The 15,482-nt window shown below is 64.3% G+C and overlaps 3 protein-coding genes across 4 annotated transcripts; 1 reads left to right on the top strand and 2 right to left on the bottom strand.

Annotated features, from left to right (window-relative positions):
- Positions 1–562: 562 nt before the first annotated feature.
- TBC1D10C (TBC1 domain family member 10C) lies at positions 563–8,968 on the bottom strand. Of its 2 annotated transcripts, none has more exons than XM_074275572.1 (10): positions 8,902–8,968; positions 8,518–8,689; positions 7,648–7,747; positions 5,800–5,907; positions 5,360–5,466; positions 4,885–4,999; positions 4,520–4,585; positions 4,142–4,331; positions 1,655–1,809; positions 563–1,437 (listed from the first exon to the last, which is right to left on the bottom strand). In XM_074275572.1, exons 2-10 carry the CDS (start codon positions 8,673–8,675, stop codon positions 1,096–1,098), a joined length of 1,341 nt encoding a protein of 446 aa, XP_074131673.1. In that variant the 5' UTR covers positions 8,676–8,689; positions 8,902–8,968; the 3' UTR covers positions 563–1,095. The 2 variants fall into 2 exon arrangements, with proteins under 2 accessions (XP_074131673.1, XP_074131672.1); XM_074275571.1 differs by having other exon boundaries at positions 8,818–8,939.
- A 1,124-nt stretch (positions 8,969–10,092) lies between these two features.
- PPP1CA (protein phosphatase 1 catalytic subunit alpha) lies at positions 10,093–12,582 on the top strand. The gene is made up of 7 exons (XM_074275573.1): positions 10,093–10,249; positions 10,374–10,505; positions 11,088–11,318; positions 11,452–11,556; positions 11,639–11,862; positions 11,946–12,080; positions 12,164–12,582. The coding sequence occupies exons 1-7, from the start codon at positions 10,195–10,197 to the stop codon at positions 12,272–12,274; spliced, it is 993 nt and encodes a 330-aa protein (XP_074131674.1). The 5' UTR covers positions 10,093–10,194; the 3' UTR covers positions 12,275–12,582.
- A 42-nt stretch (positions 12,583–12,624) lies between these two features.
- On the bottom strand, positions 12,625–15,235 carry RAD9A (RAD9 checkpoint clamp component A). Its single transcript, XM_074275570.1, has 11 exons — positions 15,060–15,235; positions 14,913–14,983; positions 14,699–14,830; positions 14,501–14,615; positions 14,312–14,411; positions 14,019–14,128; positions 13,811–13,917; positions 13,665–13,729; positions 13,436–13,549; positions 13,025–13,193; positions 12,625–12,924 (listed from the first exon to the last, which is right to left on the bottom strand). Exons 1-11 carry the CDS (start codon positions 15,199–15,201, stop codon positions 12,829–12,831), a joined length of 1,221 nt encoding a protein of 406 aa, XP_074131671.1. The 5' UTR covers positions 15,202–15,235; the 3' UTR covers positions 12,625–12,828.
- Between the last annotated feature and the right edge of the window lie 247 nt (positions 15,236–15,482).

Here is a 15,482-nt window from a genome sequence, read left to right as displayed (position 1 = left end):
TTTGCTCTGATTTTTCTCTCCTGCTGTGATTCATAAAGCAATGTGTGTTAAAGAGGAAAACGATTAAAAGCAAGAACTTCGCTCTGGACCTCTGGCTCGCCCAGCTTCTCCCATCCAGCTCTGGCTGGGAGGGGCCCAGGGCAGCAGCTGCCCCTCCCCTGTGCAGGAGCCTCGGGACTGGCTGTCAGACTGATTACACGTGACTCTGTGCCTCAGTTTCCCCACTTGCCAGTGAGGGGCATTTCCCCCAGCCTAACCGGCCCGGGGTGGAGAGGAGGTAGAGGAGCAGGGTCTCAAAGGAACCGGCCCCATTGCCTTGGCAATGGCGAGGGCACAAGGAACCCTAACGAGGCCCAGTGGGCCCAGGCGGCACTCAGGGAGCGAGGACTCACAGGGTTTCCATGACATGGTGGGAGCCCACGGCGGAGGGGCTGGGGCAGAGGGAGGGCTGACGCGGGGACCGGGAGCGGCGGTGGCCACTGGGCCCAATCCCGTCCCACCTTGCTGCACCGGCCACGTGGAGACTCACTCCAAAGGAGCCCGAGAAGGACCATGCCCCAAGTGGGGCCAATGGAACCAGCCTTTATTGAGCACCTACATATGTCCCAGAGGCCTTAAGCCTTCAAGCCCATCATGGGCCTGATCCAGCCCAAGTCTGTCCTGGCAGTGAAGGGGAAACTGAGGCCTGGAGTGAAGAGAGCCTGGTCTGACATCACGGGTGATTAAGGGCCAGAGGAGACAAGACCGGGCTGGCAATGGAGCCCCAAGGGGCAGAACCCTCATTGGGCTCAAAGGCCCTTTCCTGCTGGAGCCGGTGATTGCCACCTGCCTGTGACCAATCTCTGGGCCCACCTGGAGGGACCGAAACTGGGGTCTGGGCCCCCCTGGCCCAGTCTCCTGGCCAATCCAGGCTGCAGACAGAGCCTGGGGGAGGAGGGGAGCAGGGGCAGTCCTCCCCAAGAGCAGGAGGAGTGCAGGCCCACAGCCCCTGGAGACAAGAACCAGGTCTTCCTGCCGGGGGGGGGGGGGGGGTCACTGAGTCCGGAGAAGGGAGGCAGGTGGGGCAGCCCCAACCCCAGCCTCTCAGGAGGCCTCTCAGAACCGTGTGTCCAGGAAGGAGGAGGAGGCCCGGTGGCTCCTGGAGGGGCCCTCCGTCTGGGGAGCCCGGGGTCGCCTCAGGATCCCGTGAAAGGTCTTGCCCCGGGTCTGAGGCTTCTTCCGGGGCCGCAGCTCCTCCGGGGGGTGCACCACGATGCGCGGGACCTCCCGGCCTGGCGGCTTGGCGGCGGCCAGCTGCTGAGCCTCAAAGATGGCTGGAGCCCCAGGCAGGCGGTCCTGGGGCCTCAGCTGCAGCTCTGGGGAGGCACTCTGAAGCTTGGTCAGCTGATGGAGGCTCTCTCGCCGCAGGTCTCGCTCTGACACAGCCACTGTGTGAACCTGCAGGGGCAGCTCTCTGAGGGCTGGGGGTCCGGGTGGGCTGAGAGGGGTCCAGGAGACTAGGGGACTCTGGGTGGGCTAGAGGGCTGGGGGGGGTCTGGGTGGGCTGGGAGGTCCAGGAGTTGGGGGGGCTCTGAGTGGGCCAGGGGGGTCTGGGTGAGCTGGGGGTTCCAGGGGGCTAGCGGGTCAGGGGAGGGGGGCTGCAGTGACCACCCACCTGTGCCATGAAGGGTTCCTCCTGCAGCTGGGCCGGCGGGATGGAACGCAGCGTCTCCAGCGTCTCCAGCAGCCCTGGGCAGGCCCTGCGCTGCTCAGCCGTACCCAGGGCCAGGCGCACCATGGTCAGCCCCACCCGGAACAGGACCTTCACCCCTGGAGAGAGAGGGCACCTCAGCGGAGCCCCCACAGCCCACCCTTGGACAGCGAGCCCTTCACCACCAGCCGCCCGGCGCTGCCTCAAAGGCCTCCCAGAAGTCCGTCCCACTGGCCTTGGAGAAGTCCCTGTCATTTCCAACATTGCGGACAGCTCCCGTCCTCCCTTCCCCCGCTCCTTCCTGTCCCTTCCTCATGTGTCAGGGACCCCAGGCCCGCCCGGCTCTCCTTTCCCGGACATTCCGATGCCCGACAGCCTGATTATGCTGTCCTGACCGCAGCCTGGCGGAACACAAGGGAAGGGACTCTGCCCCATTCCTGCCGTCCACTGCGGCCCAAGTCACTCTCACTTCTGTGGCTACCATACAATGACACTCACGATGATCTTGTGGTCCACTGAGACCGCCCAGTCCCTTTCCAGACAAACCTGTCCAATGTGCCTCCCCTACCTGGAGCAGGGAGGTTAATCTTTGGACCTGAATGTCAGACTTTATGTTTCTTCCCACTCAAGTTGGTCTTGTTGGATCCAGACATTGTTCTGGCCCAGGGAGGTCCCCCAGCGCCTCAGCTCCTTCAGCTTTGTGCCATCAGCCACAGGGAGGAGCCGGCCATCAGTGCTTCTCTCCCGTGACTGATAAATGCACCAAACGGTGAGGGCTGAGGCAGACCTTGGGGCCCAGACCGCCCTGGAGGCTGGCCCACCTACCTTGGGACTCCACAGCTGGCCCACCTCTGTGTCGCCTGCACAAATCAGGCTCACTGCGGCCTCCTGCCCCTGCTACTTCAAACCCCACAGCCTTCACTTGAGAGCCCCTTCCTTCAGGAAGTCTGGGCTCCATGACACGTGGGGCTGATGGAAGTGCCCGGGAGCCAGGACGCCGAGTCCTTCAGACTCAAACCCGACCAAGGCTCCTTTCCCCACTTTGGGCCTCCAAGCAGCCTCCCCCACTCACTCCCCATTGCAGCTCCTTTTCATCAGTTAGTCAATAAATATTAAGTACCTACTGTGTACCGAGCCTCGTGCTGGGAGCTCATGGGCCAGCAATAATATGGTCATTTTATGCATCAATATTTTACGTGCTTCCCCCCAGCTCCTCAAGGCTGTTCCTTCCCACCTCAGGGCCCAGCACAGCGCTTGCACATGGGGAGCGCTGAAGAGATGCTGTTCCAGTCATTGCTTTGTATTTTAACTTGTCAGTCAGGACCTTAATCAAGTTTTCTTGTTCGATAACTGCCCAGAACACTGCCTGCCCGGTGCAGGCCTTGGGTCCTGAACTCTAGAGCTGGGAAGGCCCTTGCAAGCCCCTGCCTTCCCTGGGTCTCGTGCAAGTCTCAGCCACTGGGCCGGCACGTGGGAAGGCTAGAACAGGGCAGGGGGCAGAGCTGCTGGCCCCCCTGTACCTGCCAAATCAGACCATCCCAGAACCGAGCCCAGCCACACGTTAAGAGGCAATGTCCATGCTGGAAGACCCTGGGCACCAGGGCTGGGGGCCTGGAGCTGGCTGTCCCCATCTGGAAGAGGGATCAGCCTTGTTCTGCTCAGTGCCCGAGGCAGAAATGGGACCCCAGGGTGGAGGGTGGGGGGACAGACTGAGGTCCATCAGGATCCTTGGCTGTTCCCGAGCTCAGGTGGAACGGACCGCCCCCCTGGAGGAGTGAGCTCTCCAGCCCTGGAGCCCCTTACTGGGAGAGCCCCAGAGAGAGGCGCCACATGACTGAGAGAGCCCCTGAGAAAGGCGCCACGTTACTGGGAGAGCCCCCAAGAGAGGCGCCACGTTACTGGGAGAGTCCCCGAGAGAGGTGCCACATTATTGGGAGAGCCCCTGAGAAAGGCGCCACGTTACTGGGAGAGCCCCCGAGAGAGGCGCCACGTTACTGGGAGAGCCCCCGAGAGAGGCGCCACGTTACTGGGAGAGCCCCCGAGAGAGGCGCCACGTTACTGGGAGAACCCCTGAGAGAGGTGCCACATTATTGGGAGAGCCCCTGAAAGGCGCCACGTTACTGGGAGAGTCCCCGAGAGAGGCGCCACGTTACTGGGAGAGCCCCTGAGAGAGGCGCCACGTTACTGGGAAAGCCCCCGAGAGAGGCGCCACGTTACTGGGAGAGTCCCCGAGAGAGGCGCCACATTACTGAGAGAGCCCCCGAGAAAGGCGCCACGTTACTGGGAGAGCCCCCGAGAAAGGTGCCACGTTACTGGGAGAGTCCCCGAGAGAGGCGCCACGTTACTGGGAGAGTCCCCGAGAGAGGTGCCACATTATTGGGAGAGCCCCTGAGAAAGGCGCCACGTTACTGGGAGAGCCCCTGAGAAAGGTGCCCCTTCAGGTCCACTCACCTTCGCTGAAGAAGGCGTCCCAGATGCGCAGAACAGTGGCAAAGGGCAGGGAGCGGGCAAAGAGGCAGAGGAACCACTCTGGCAGGTAGAGGAGGGGCCCCACGCCCTGCTGCTGGAGGTGCTTGTGGATCCGGGGACACAGCTTGCTCAGCAGGGCTGAGAACACCTCGGCGTCCAGCCGTATGGCCTCCTTGGGACAGCCCGGCCAGGGCCGATGAGCCCAGTCCAGAGCCGTCACCCCCCAATACCCACATCCTCCCCTCCCCCCAGGCCGGCCCCTCGGCCTTCCTCAGAGGCTTGTCCTCAGGCCTGTTTTCGTGCAGGATCACTAACCCCCCCAAGGTACCCAGAGGGCCCCCTGGGGATGGGGTCACTCACCATGTGGGGTCCGTAGTAGCCTGGCAGGTAGAACTCACAGATCTGCACCAGACACCAGAAAGCCTCCTGTGGGGCGGGAGGTTAGGGAGGAAAAGGAGGAACAGGGGAAACTGGATCTTGCATTTCTGGAGGAGGGCTTCCTTTACTGGTGTGTGGGCAGAAGTGAACTCCCTGGGCCCGGGGTGGGGGGGGGTGGATGATTAGCTTGGGGGGGTGGCTCATCAGAACTGAAAGACTCACTGTGGATGGGGCTGATTAGACTTGAGGGGGAAGGGTTCATTTAGTAGGGAAAGTAAATGATGACCTGACCCTGGGGGACTCATTAGGGACGAGGAGGAGGGAGGCTCCCTGGGTCGGAGGCTCACCTCAGGGGGCATCTGCATGAGTAACACAGCAGCCACTGGCCCCTGGGCCTGGCAATAGCCCTGTTCAGGCCGATAGAGAGTGTAGGCCTTAAGCACGTTCAGGAGTCCTTGCTGCCTGTGTCAGGAAACTCTATTAGGGACCCAGTGACCCCCACAGCCACCGCCCTTTCTCTCAGATTCCAAGGGCAGCCTAAAAGGACCACCCGCCCTGACTCTGTGGCCAAAAGGGAGGCAGCTGGCAGGCCCGGGCAAGCCTTAAACAAGGTATAGTCTTGCTCTGTGAGCATGGGCAGCCCTGCCCTACTCAAGGTCCTGTTTTCTCCATCCATTAAATGAGAGTAGAATGACTGGCCCCGGGAGCCCTCCCAGCTGGACTGGCACCTCCTAGTCCCAGGCCTCATCCCTAGGGAGACAGCCCCGTGCCACCCTCCCTCCCCTGCACAGCCCTGAAAGAGCAGAGGATCCTTCCTCTTACCCATGACCTTGGGGAGACAGGAACATTTCATGGAGGGGGAACTGGCGATGCAGGTCTCTCCCAATGGTCTCCAGCCACTGAGGGTCTCCCGGGGCTGAGACCAGTTCCTGGGGTTAAGGAGAGACAGCACATGGAAGGAAGAGCTGAGCCAGGGCTAGGGCAGAAGGCTGGTCACGGACAGTCTGGAGCTGCCCTCTCCTGCCCCTTAGGAATCCTCGAAGAGGTTCCTGCCTCCCATTTGGGGCTCGACTTCTCCTGGGAGGTTGGAGGAGGAGGGTGGGTGGGCTTAGGGAAGGGTTACTTTCAGGAAAAGCAGGTCGCCCCCCCCCATATCCTAGCTTCCCTCCTTCCCCCATGGCCTTGTTAACTGAGTTGGGGGGTGCTGAGTGGGAACCACAAGAAGGGGGAGAGCAAGGGGAGCAGGGCCCCTGGACCCTCACCTGGTAGGTGTTGGGGTTTTGGGCCTGTCGGCATCGAGCCCCACAAAGCAGGGGCCAGCAGCGGGCACGAAGGGCGGATGGGATCCCTTTTCGGCACTGGATCTTCACCTGCAGGCAAGGGTGCCATCCTCAGCCAGACGTCCTCCACCCCTCCCCAGGAGGCCTGTTTCAGCCTCTCCATCCCCTCCCCCTGCTGTAGCTTCAGGCCCAAAGCCTGGTGGGGGTGGGGGGAGCTGGGCACTGGACACAAGCTGAGCTCGTCCAGTAGAGAACAGGGTCAGATTCCCCCCTCCCCTCAAAATGAGCTATTCTGGAGTTTACATCTGGCTTCCTTTGGGTTACATCCCGGTCCCCAGAAGGCCCGGGGGAAAATGAACACCCCTCCCCCCAGCCTGTGCCCACAGCCCAATTCTGCAGCTGTCCCTCAACATTCTCTGGGCCACAAGTCTCCACCCCATTTTTGACGGGGTTTCTCCTGGCTCAGGAACCGTCTAACCCACCACAGGCAGACTCGGTGCTTTTAAAGTAAGGAAAGGCCTTAACAAAGCTCTAGAAACAGAGGCTGGACAAGGATCTCCAGTCTGGGGAAGGGCCCTCCTCTTTCCTCCCGATCCTTCTAGGGGAGCACCAGAAGGGAGCACCTCAGCTGTCCTCCCGAGCTCTCCCTCCTCCTCCTCATACCTTTCTACATCGCCCTGCAGTCCCTCTGAGGTCCATCCCTCTGCTGGTGTCCGAGGTCCCATCCCTTCCCAGAGCGCCCCCTTCCTCTCCCCCCCCATTCTCTCTTCTCTGTCTCTCTCGCCCTCTTCCCCTTTTCTCTCTCTCCTTCCTGTCCCTCTCATTTTGTCTCCTTAAAAACCCCAACCTTCTCCTCTGTCTCTCTCCTCTCCTTCCTCCCTTTTATTGCTCCACTCCCTTGTTTTTTAACCCAGTGTGACCACACTTCCAAGTCCATCCTGAAGCCATGGCCTTTTCTGTCCTCCAGAACGACTCAGGCCTCCCCACCCCTCGCTCCTCCGGTCCCTTGGCCTCCACGCCACCGTTCTCTGTCAGCCTCTCTCTCTGCACTTATTTCTGGGTGTCGCTTATTTTGGCTGTGTCCCCATGCCTGGACCTTACCTCCCCTCTCTTTCTAAGGGAGCTCACCTGGCCCCAGGGGTTCGGTCTCTTCTCAGGGGATGCATCGGTCTGGATGCCCCCAGAGCCCCATGACCAGCTCCCGCTGGATCTGCAGCTGGATTCCTCCTGCCCCCCCTTCTGTCCTGGGCACCGGGCTCCTCTCCTAGCCTTCTCTCCCCTCCCTTCCCCAGTGAGTTGCTGAGACTTTTCAAGCCTTTCTGTGACTTTTCTCGTGCATCCCTCCCCTTCTTGCCACTCACGGACTCTTGGCCCAAGTTGGCGCCAGGCCACCGCCCCTTGTTGCCTCCCCACTGTTCTAATGAGCCCCCCATCTCTGGGTTTCAGCCTCTCTGCATTTCCACCTCCTGAGCCCCCCAGCTTCTTCAGTCCCAATCAAGCTCCAGGAAGGCTTGCTCACCCCCCATGGCAGGGCCTTCCCTCTGCCCATCCCTCTGCCCATTTCTCTGTCTAGAGCTCGTCCGGACCGTCTGCTTGGCGTCTCCCCGAGGTCGGGAGCTCCCGTTTTCACCTTTCTCATCCCCGGGCCTGCCTGTCTCAGCCTCTGGACGAGGTCTGGGCCCGAGTCCCACTGCGGTGCCCCGGCCTTGACTCCCGCGGACTCCCCAAGTCCCTTACATTGCAACAGCGGCTCCACGTGGGCACAGGCTGGGCCAGGGCCCGCACAGTGCTGGAAAGCCTTTTCCCTCTCGCTCCCCAGCGGGGCCTCACCTTCTTGGGCCGCCTGGACATGGTCTTCTCCCAGTGAGAGGTCATCTCCACCCACTTCATTTCTCGTTGCCGGATCAGCTCCAGTGGGGGCTGCCCTGGGCTGAGGGGGTCAGACAGGACAGGTCCCCCAGTGGTCACTGCCTGCGGGCAGGCCACTGCCCCGCGATTGGGGGAGGGGGCAGTAACCTGAGTCTGTCTTGTTATGGCCCGTGATGGGAAGGATGTGGCTTAGAGTGCGGTTGGCGGGGGGAGGGGATCCGGCCCAGGTTCCCCTCCCTGCTGGGCCGCCCACCCCACAGCGGAGTCTCCCGGGCGGCAGCCTTGTCGGGTTCTAGGACTTGCCAGACCCAGAGAGGGGGCCGTGTTCCCTGCTCCTGGGTGCCGTGCCTCGGCCTTCGCTTGTCTCCCCAAGCAGGAGCCGGCCCACAGCCCACCTCGCGGCCCTCTCCCTCACAGCTCCGACCCCTGTGCCTCTGCCCGGAGGCTGATACTGCCTCAGTGCCCCTGCCCGAGAGGAACAAAGGGAGGGGCCGGAGCTTGCGCCCCCTTTTAGAGCTGAGGAGGCTGCGGCGTATTCCAAGCCCCCCTTGGTAACCTCCTTAGCCGGATGGCCTCTGAACGTTCCTTCCAAGTGCTCCCCAGTCCTGACTTCCAGTCTCTAGCCCCCTCCCTTCCCAGCTCCCCAAACTTTCTCCCCTGGCCCTAATCCCCACCAAGCTCCGCAAACCCCGGCTCAGGAGGATCATTTATTGCATTACATGCAGCCCTGGAGCCTCGAGCGGTGAACCTCGTCCCGCCTGCGCCGATCCCCAGTCAGCCCTTCCCGGGTCTTTGATTGAGCCGGGCCTCGGCCCTCCCCGCCCGGCTCACCCTGCCTCCGAGAGCTGGGCATCGCCCCCGATGAAGCCGTAGCGGTCCGCCCGGCGGTAGGGCCCTGGACCATTGAGCTCCGAGTCTGAGCCAAGAGAGCTGGAATCGTCCTGGGCATCGGGGGCCTGAGCCAGCCCCTCCCCCAGGGCGGCGGCCATGGATCGCCAGCCTCCTGCAAAGAAGCAGCTGTCCAGGTGTGCCTGGGGGGGCCTCGGCCCCCATTGCCCCGGGGCCGCAAGGTGGTCCTCCTCCTCCTGCCGCGCTCCTCCTCCCCTCCTTCCCAAGGCGCAGGGGCCTCACCTCACGGCCCTTGCCCCTCGGCTGCGCTCATCCCCGTCCTCCCGGGGCCCAGCCTGGGCCTCCTGCTGAGCGCCAGCCGCTCACCTCCGACACGCTCAGCCCCCACCTCAGCGCTCACTTCCTCCCCAGGATCACTTCCTCCTCAGCATCAGATAGAGCTGGGGAGCCCTGGGGTGAGGCCCCCTTCCTGCCCGAGCCTCCCCTCCCCCTCCCCTCCCCCCCCTGGGCCTGGGGCTGCTTCTGCTCCCGAGGCCGCGTCTCCCTTCGCCCTCACACTGGGGCCCGGCGAGGCCTGGGTTCCCGGCCTTGGGAGGGCACCGAGTCGTGCCCTTCAAACCCTGCACACTCGCGGCCCGGCCCGCGCCCGGACGGACCGGGACAGGCTGAGAGCTGGGGCTCCTGGCTCGGGGCGGGGCCGGGCTCTGCCGCGGAGGGGGAGGGGGCACCTCCGCTGGCTGCTTCCTCAGAAGTGCGGCTGACAGAGCCCCGAGGGCTCCCTCCCTTCCAGCCCCCCAGCCCCAGCCGCCTCAGCCTTCCTCCCTTCGAGGCCCCCTCGCCCACTCCATTTCCCTCTTCATCAAATCCCTCCTTTTCTGTTGGCCTTCCTCCAAATTATCATCCTCGTCTTCATCATCATCATCCCCATCCAGCAATGCCCCTCCCCCACATCGTCATCATCACTATCAGCGCCCCCTCCTCCCCACGGCCATCAGCGTCTTCCCGGCGTTTCAAAGTTTCTAAAGGGCACAGCCATGCCCATTTCACAGATGCGGCCCCCGAGGCAGAGGTGGGAGACTCAGGCCGCTGGGAAGCGTCCGGAGGGGCGGGATGGGATCCAAGTCCTGCGCTGGGAGCAAAGCGCCACCTCGCGGCTCCTCGCCCTCTTTTTCTCCGCCTCCTCCTGGTCCCCGCCCCCAGATCGGAGCTGGTCCCGCCCCCTCCAGTTCGCTCTTCATTTCCTGGTTCAGCCCCTCTCCTCCGATTCTTTTCCGGCTCTGGCTGTAGCCCCGCCCTATCCTTCCGGCGTCTTTTCCTGCTCGTTTCGCGGCCGCCCTTCTCCTCCTCCTATCCGGGCCGTCGGCACGCTCGCCGGTCCCACCCCTCGTCTCCTCCTCCCCCTATAGGAGCCGTCTTCTCGCTCACTGGTCCCGCCCCCTCGATCCACCGTCGCCGCGGCCGCTCCCCTCCCGGGCGGCGGGGGCGCTGTGGTGCGCGGCTCGGGGCGGGGCCTGGGCGGGGGCTGAGGCCGCGGGCAGAGGGCGGAGGGCGCGGCGGCGGAGGAGGAGGCGGCGGCGTGAGCGGGCGGCGGCGGCGGCGGCGGGAGCGGCGGGGCACGGGCCGGAGGGACGCAGCCGGGGCCCTCGGGGCGGCGCCGCCATGTCCGACAGCGAGAAGCTCAACCTGGACTCCATCATCGGGCGGCTGCTGGAAGGTACCGGGCGGAGGCCGGAGGCCGGGCGGGGGCGGGGGAGGGGGCGGCCGGAAGCGGGCCGGGCCTCGCCGGAAGTGCCCGCGGGAGGGGTTGGGGGAGAGCCTTCTCTGAGGCCTGTGTCCAGTGCAGGGTTCCCGGCCCGGCAAGAACGTGCAGCTGACGGAGAACGAGATCCGCGGCCTGTGCCTCAAGTCCCGCGAGATCTTCCTGAGCCAGCCCATCCTCCTGGAGCTCGAGGCGCCCCTCAAGATCTGCGGTGAGACTCCCCGCGGGGCCGCCCCTCTGCCTGCATTGATAAGGCGCCCCCAGGAAGAGCCGTTTCTCCACCCGCATTGCACCTGCGCGCCTAGCTGCACTTAGTTGCGAGGTGTATGCCGGGCGCTGCCCAGGACCCTGAGCCCAGCTAGCCACTCCTTGGCTTACAAATGGGGGAAGTTAAGCCTGCTCCTGGGACTCCGGGTCCTGCCCCTTCAGGCGGCTGTTGGTGCTCACTGAGTGCTTGTTGGGAGCCTTGGAAGGGACCGAGGACTGCTGGGTAAACTGATGGGTGGTGAGACACTGGGGCCAGGCCCATGGTGGAGGGCCGTACCACAGGGACCGCTGCCCGGTCCAGTCAGGCCCGATTGGCCACAGAGACCCTTGTCCCACCTTGGGAGCCCTGGGGAGTCACTTTCCTGACTGGATCTCAGGCCCCTTGGGCCTGGTCCCTTGTTGCATTGTGGGTCCTGCTGCTTGGGGCGGGCCTGAGTGTGGGCAGCAGGTGCCAGGTCATGGGCCCTGACACCGGTGGCCAGCCTGGGCTGGGGGCCCCCCCTCATGGGCCTCGCGTCCTGTGCAGGTGACATCCACGGCCAGTACTATGACCTGCTCAGATTGTTCGAGTATGGGGGCTTCCCCCCTGAGAGCAACTACCTCTTCCTGGGGGACTACGTGGACCGGGGCAAGCAGTCCCTGGAGACCATCTGCCTGCTGCTGGCCTACAAAATCAAGTACCCCGAGAACTTCTTCCTCCTCCGCGGCAACCACGAGTGCGCCAGCATCAACCGCATCTATGGCTTCTACGATGAGTGTGAGCGGGGTCGGGGCGGCCTCTCAGGAGTCGGTGGGCGCTGGCCCCCTGCCTCTGGGCCCCTGGGGGAGATCCAACTGATTGAGGAGATCCTGGACCCGCCCCCACATCTCCCCCTCCACTGCCCCCACAGGTAAGAGACGCTACAACATAAAGCTGTGGAAAACCTTCACGGACTGCTTCAACTGCCTGCCCATCGCTGCCATTGTGGACGAGAAGATTTTCTGCTGTCACGGAGGTGAGAGGGGGCCAGGGGTCAGGGGTTGGGGTCATGGACCAGGGGCCGGGCACTCAGGGGAGCTGTGCTCCCTCCACCCCAGGACTGTCCCCAGACCTGCAGTCCATGGAGCAGATCCGGCGCATCATGAGGCCCACAGACGTGCCAGACCAAGGGCTGCTGTGTGACCTCCTGTGGTCAGATCCCGACAAGGATGTGCAGGGCTGGGGGGAGAACGACCGCGGCGTCTCCTTCACCTTCGGGGCCGAGGTGGTGGCCAAGTTCCTTCACAAGCACGACCTGGACCTCATCTGCCGGGCACACCAGGTTGGGGGGGCAGTTTGGGGACTGGGGGGGCATGGGCTGGCAGTGCCCACAGGCCACCACTGACCCGCTTCACTCTGGCCCAGGTGGTAGAAGACGGCTACGAGTTCTTTGCCAAGCGGCAGCTGGTCACCCTCTTCTCCGCCCCCAATTACTGTGGCGAGTTTGACAATGCGGGCGCCATGATGAGTGTGGACGAAACCCTCATGTGCTCTTTCCAGGTGGGTGAGCCCGGGTCTGGGAGGGAGGGGGACCAGGCCACCCACGGAAGGGGCCCTTCTGACCTGCCTGTCCCCCCCTGCAGATTCTTAAGCCGGCCGACAAGAACAAAGGCAAATACGGGCAGTTCAGCGGCTTGAATCCTGGTGGCCGCCCCATCACCCCACCCCGTAACTCTGCCAAGGCCAAGAAGTAGCTGCCCCAGGCCCCCCAGGGAAGACTGACTGTCCAGAATCCTGGCTCCTCTCAGGGTCTCCAAGGCCCGGGGGGCCGTTAGTGGCAGGGAGCACCAACCCTCGGGGTCATTTTCTTTTATAAAAAACAAAGTCAAATAGAGTCTGACCCCCTCTGGCCCCACCCTCTGAGCTGGGTCCTGGGAGGGGCAGTGGGGAGGGGGCGGGAAGGCCGGCTTGAGTCCTGCCGGGCTCAGCTGCCCTGTCGGGGGCCGCCAGGCTCTGTGCCCTCCTCTGGTCTTTTTGGAATAAACGTCAAAGCTGGATTCTCTCTGGCTTCCCGGCCTGCCTTTTGTACAGGAACCACGCGTGCTTTGGGTTAGGGAGGCTTTATTGAGGGACCAGGTGCTGCTTGGGATGGCAGCGGCGGCCGCCCACCCCCTGCCTGCCAAGGGGGCATCTCCGCCGAGAGCGCCGCTCCTTCCAAACAGCGGCCGGGCCTTTCCCGGCACAAGCCGGGCAGGCATCGAAGCTTCCTCCTGAGGTGGCGCAGCTGTAGGGACCCCAAAAACCAAGCTCAGCCCTCCCCTTCGCTGTCCTCGGCTAGCACCGGGTTGGGTTCGGAGGGGGGCTCCATCGGGGCCAATACTGAGCCAAAGAAGAGGGAGCGGAACTAGAACCAGAGAGACAAGCCGCAATGAATCCGGGCTCTGCACCGGAGCCCAGGGAAGCCCCCACCCCCTGGGGAGCAGAGCAGGGAATCACTGGTTCACCTTTTTTAGAGGAGGGGTCCCAGGTACCACATTGGGCTCCGCCTCCTCTTCCTCTGACACAGGTGAAGGAGTTCGGGGGGCCGCAGCTACTCCTTCACACACAGTTGTTTCCATGGCAATCATATATGAGTCAATGTCGTCATTGGCAAAGTCATCCTGATGTGTAGAGCTGGGGGAGGAAGGCCCAGAGCTGGGGGTGTCTGGCCAGACAGGGTGCCCCTCCCACCAGGGGGTCACTAGGCTGGGACTGAGGTCAGGAGGAAGGGGTGGGAAAGGGGGGGGTAGAACAAGGCAGTTTGGACTGAAGCTGAGGTCAGTGGGGGGAGGGGAGAAGAGCTGGACCACAAGGCCACCCAGAGGAGAAGGCGTGCTCAGGAGCCAGAGGGGGGGTGTCCAAGACAGCGGCCTCACCTGGGGGGCCCCTGCTCCGGCTGCCGAGGCTCCTGCACGGCCTGTGGCTCTGCCAGGGTGGCCAGGACAAAATGGCCGTCCATTAGCGAGTCCTCAATGGTGAAGATGGCCGGCCTGGGGGGAGGGGACCAGAAACAGGAGAAGGGTGGCAACGCGGCCAGCAACTCCCCCTCACGCCAACCTCTGAGGGTCCCCCACTTCCCCTCCCCCTGCTGGGAGGCCACCCTACCTGCCGGGAACATCAAAGTGGATGTTGAGGGCAAGGTTGGCAGATTCTGCGAAACTCAGGAGACCCTGGAAGACCAGACGCAGACGTCAGCAGAGGTCTGGCTCAGTGAGGGGGTGCTCAGAGGGGGGTGGGGGGCGGAGCCTCACCCGGAACTCCTTGAGGCAGAAGGTGATGGAGGCGCCCTCCCGGGCCTGCAGCTGCTGGAACTCGTCCTCACTGAGACTCATCTCGGTCATCATCGCCCTGGCAGCATCTCGGAGGAAGAAGCCCGGCCTCTGTCCTTGTCCCCCCCACACCCCAGCCCTCCCCCAAGGGCAGGGCCGCCTCCCCCGGCCCTGGGCCCCCCGAGCTCACCTGTGTCCTCCTCCAGGTAGCTCCTGAAGACCACTCGGCGCCCCCGGATCACGCCCAGCGTCACCTCCGACAGCGCGGGGGAGAAGGGCGACACGGCCTCCACCAGCACACTGTCCAGAGCACAGGGCCGGGGCGCTCAATCAGGACCCCCTCCCCCAGCCCTGGCCCCGGCCGGTTCCAAAAGAGGGGAGTCGCTGACTGGTCCTTCCGAGCAGCCCAAGCCCCCAGCACCCCTCACCTGGCAGGGGAGAAAGGGAGGGGGGGTTTGTGTGTGTGTGCACGCGCGCGCTCACCGGGCCTGGGCGCGTAGCAGGTGGGGGCACTGCGCGGGGTCAAAGATGGCCTGCAGGGACTCGCACTCCTGGAAGGACAGGTTGTAGGTCTTGGTCACACCTGGGGGTGCAGGGGGAAGAAGTTTAGGCCCCGCCCCTCACCTGCCCAGGCAAGCTGGCCCCTCCCACGCCCTGGCCCCGCCCCCGCACCGTGTTTGCAGTGCAGCTGGACCACCAGGCGGTTGGTCTCGGGGCTCAGGGAGATGCAGCAGCGCTCCACCGTCTTCTCCAGCGCCGCCAGCGAGCGGAACACGGCCAGGAAGGACTGACAGGGGACACGGCGCGGCCGTCAGCGCGTCGGCGGGGGCCCCGCCCCGCCCCGCGTCCCCCGCCCGCCCGCGCCCTCACCTTCATGAGCACCTTGCAGCGCGGAGGCTGCACCTGCGGGGGCCGGGCCGCCTGGTAGTGCTGGAAGAAGAGCGGCGCGAAGAGGAAGCACGCGAAGGCCGAGCGCGACGCGTTCACCGTGCGCAGGGAGAGCTGCGGGCGGGAGTCAGGGGTCAGCGATCGGAGCTTCCCGGCCCCGGCCCCTCCCTCCGCGCCCGCCGGCGCACCCCCTCACCCCGTCCTCCAGCGGTTCCAGGTAGAGCTCGTCTCCGATGCGCGACAGCGAATGAGCGGCCTTGCCCAGCACTGCGGGGGAGGCGCGGGGTCAGAGGGCAGAGGCCGTGCCCTCCGATCCCGCCCCCGGCCCTCTCCCAGCACTCACCCCGCACATTTCCCCCAGTCACGAGGCACTTCATGTCACCCGCCTCCCCTGCCCTGGGTCGGCCCGGCCTCAGCACCGAGAGCCGGCTCCTTTCCCGCGCGCTGGGCCTTTTTGCCGGCCCCGACCCGCCTCGCCCTCTCATTGGACCGTGCGCCGCCGAAGCGGGCTCCTCCGTCACGTGGACCAGAAGCCGACCTATCTTCGCTGTGCTCAGCACCACGTGACAGTAGTCCCCCCCCCATTCTGTGTATCACGTGAGAAAACAGTCGGGCCTCCATTGCGCGCCGTCATCACGTGATCTCATTTTACTGACGCTCCTCTAGCTTAGAGGTGTTCTTCGGGAAACCCCGCCCCTAGAAGGCGGGTTGCTTCCGCTCTCCTCTTCCCCCACCCCCGAAGCTTTTTTTCTACTCTTCCAAGTGC

The sequence above is a fragment of the Sminthopsis crassicaudata genome, chromosome 6, assembly GCF_048593235.1.
Source record: "Sminthopsis crassicaudata isolate SCR6 chromosome 6, ASM4859323v1, whole genome shotgun sequence".
Classification (NCBI taxonomy): Eukaryota; Metazoa; Chordata; class Mammalia; order Dasyuromorphia; family Dasyuridae; genus Sminthopsis; species Sminthopsis crassicaudata.
Note: the sequence above shows the minus strand (reverse complement) of the source record. Positions and strands in the feature narration are given on the sequence as shown.